General features: G+C 53.2%; 1 protein-coding gene across 1 annotated transcript; it reads right to left on the reverse strand.

Moving 5' to 3' along the window:
- LOC133899971 (dehydrin DHN1-like) lies at positions 1-857 on the reverse strand. Its single transcript, XM_062341021.1, has 2 exons — positions 551-857; positions 1-430 (listed from the first exon to the last, which is right to left on the reverse strand). Exons 1-2 carry the CDS (start codon positions 758-760, stop codon positions 191-193), a joined length of 450 nt encoding a protein of 149 aa, XP_062197005.1. The 5' UTR covers positions 761-857; the 3' UTR covers positions 1-190.
- Between the last annotated feature and the right edge of the window lie 558 nt (positions 858-1,415).

A 1,415-nucleotide genomic window follows, 5' to 3' on the forward strand; every position in this document is an offset into this window, starting at 1 on the left:
TGACCAACTGACCATATCTATATTTAATCCTCGTCCAACGTACTTCCAGTTGTACATCAGAGACTCGGATCACAACAGCGACTACACAGTACACAAGTGAACAAGTACACTTTATTCTTCAGCTCATCTTATTATTCCATTTCCAGCAACGTCGTGACAAAAACCACGAACTCCCTCGCGTAAGCTGCGCTCAGTGCTGGCCGGGGATCTTCTCCTTGATCTTGTCCATGATGCCCTTCTTCCCGCCGGTGTCCTCGGTGCCGTAGGCGCCGCCAGTGCTGGTCATGCCGGTGTTTCCCTGATGGCCATAGGCGCCGCCGGTCATGCCGGTCTGCCCCTGCTGCTCGTTCTTGTGGCCGCCGGGCATCTTCTCCTTGATCTTATCCTTCAGGCCCTTCTTCCTCCTCCCGCCCATGCCGTCATCCTCAGACTATATATCACAAAACAAGGGATATTGTAAGCCTGCTTACTTGTATACTAGCACAGATACATACATACTCTAGTTACGAGCTGTGTACAGAGAACAAGTATGCAGTGGGTAGTTACGTACCGAGCTGGAGCTGGAGCTGCCGGAGCGGTGCAGGATGCCGCCGGTCTTGTGCTCCTCCCTCGCGGGCTGGAACTGCTGCCCGCCCATGCTGGCGCGTTCTCCTCCGAGTCCCATACCGCCAGTACCGGCGCCGGCGCCGCCTCCAGTGCCGTACTGATCGACGCGGTCGGTGGTGCCGTGGCCGTGCTGCCCCTGCTGGCCGTACTCCATCCTACCTGTACACTTGGTTCTCTCTGGTATCTGTCAACTACTGGAGTCTCGCTAGTGCTGTCTGAGTCTGTCGTATGGTTTGTTCCTGCGAGACTCTGGTGAGGAAGCAAGTGGAGGACGCTGCGATTTATAGCCGGCTCGAGGGCGAAGCGATTGGGATCCAGGCGCCACGGCAGGGGGGTACGTGTGCATGCGCGAGTCGGTTGGGAGGCGGGGGCGAGTGGACAGCGCGCAAAGAAGCACGGGACGTGTGCTGGCCGAGGACGCGTCGGTGGCGCCACGTCTCGGGCTCTTCTGGAAACAGGGGTCGTGACGCGGCGGGGGGAGATGATACAGATAACGATGCGTCGGTGCATGTCCCTCCAGGCGCGGCAAACGATGGAGCTATGGAAGGGTGCGTGGGAAATTGAGATATTTTTAGTAGGAGGGGACTTTAGGGTTTATGACAACTTTTGTGTTTAGTTCAGGTTTGCTATGTAAGGTGAAACATGCAACGTCGTTATTATAGAATTATTGAAAATAGATGGTATATCATAAATAATATCTTAATAGCTGTTATAGATTAAATATTCTCAAATAATCGCTAAGACAGATGTGTCTGCAATAAGGTAAGCACGTATAGGTGAATAAACTCACAAATAATTTTTACAAATCC

Source organism: Phragmites australis, chromosome 19 (genome assembly GCF_958298935.1).
Source record: "Phragmites australis chromosome 19, lpPhrAust1.1, whole genome shotgun sequence".
NCBI classification, from domain to species: Eukaryota; Viridiplantae; Streptophyta; class Magnoliopsida; order Poales; family Poaceae; genus Phragmites; species Phragmites australis.

What these genes read in the sequence shown, in the direction of transcription:
- LOC133899971 (XM_062341021.1), bottom strand. Translation starts at nt 760, where the DNA reads ATGGAGTACGGCCAGCAGGGGCAGCACGGCCACGGCACCACCGACCGC. An exon ending in GCAGCTCCAGCTCCAGCTCG is followed by an intron (nt 431 to 550) that starts GTACGTAACTAC and finishes TGTGATATATAG; the next exon opens with TCTGAGGATGACGGCATGGG.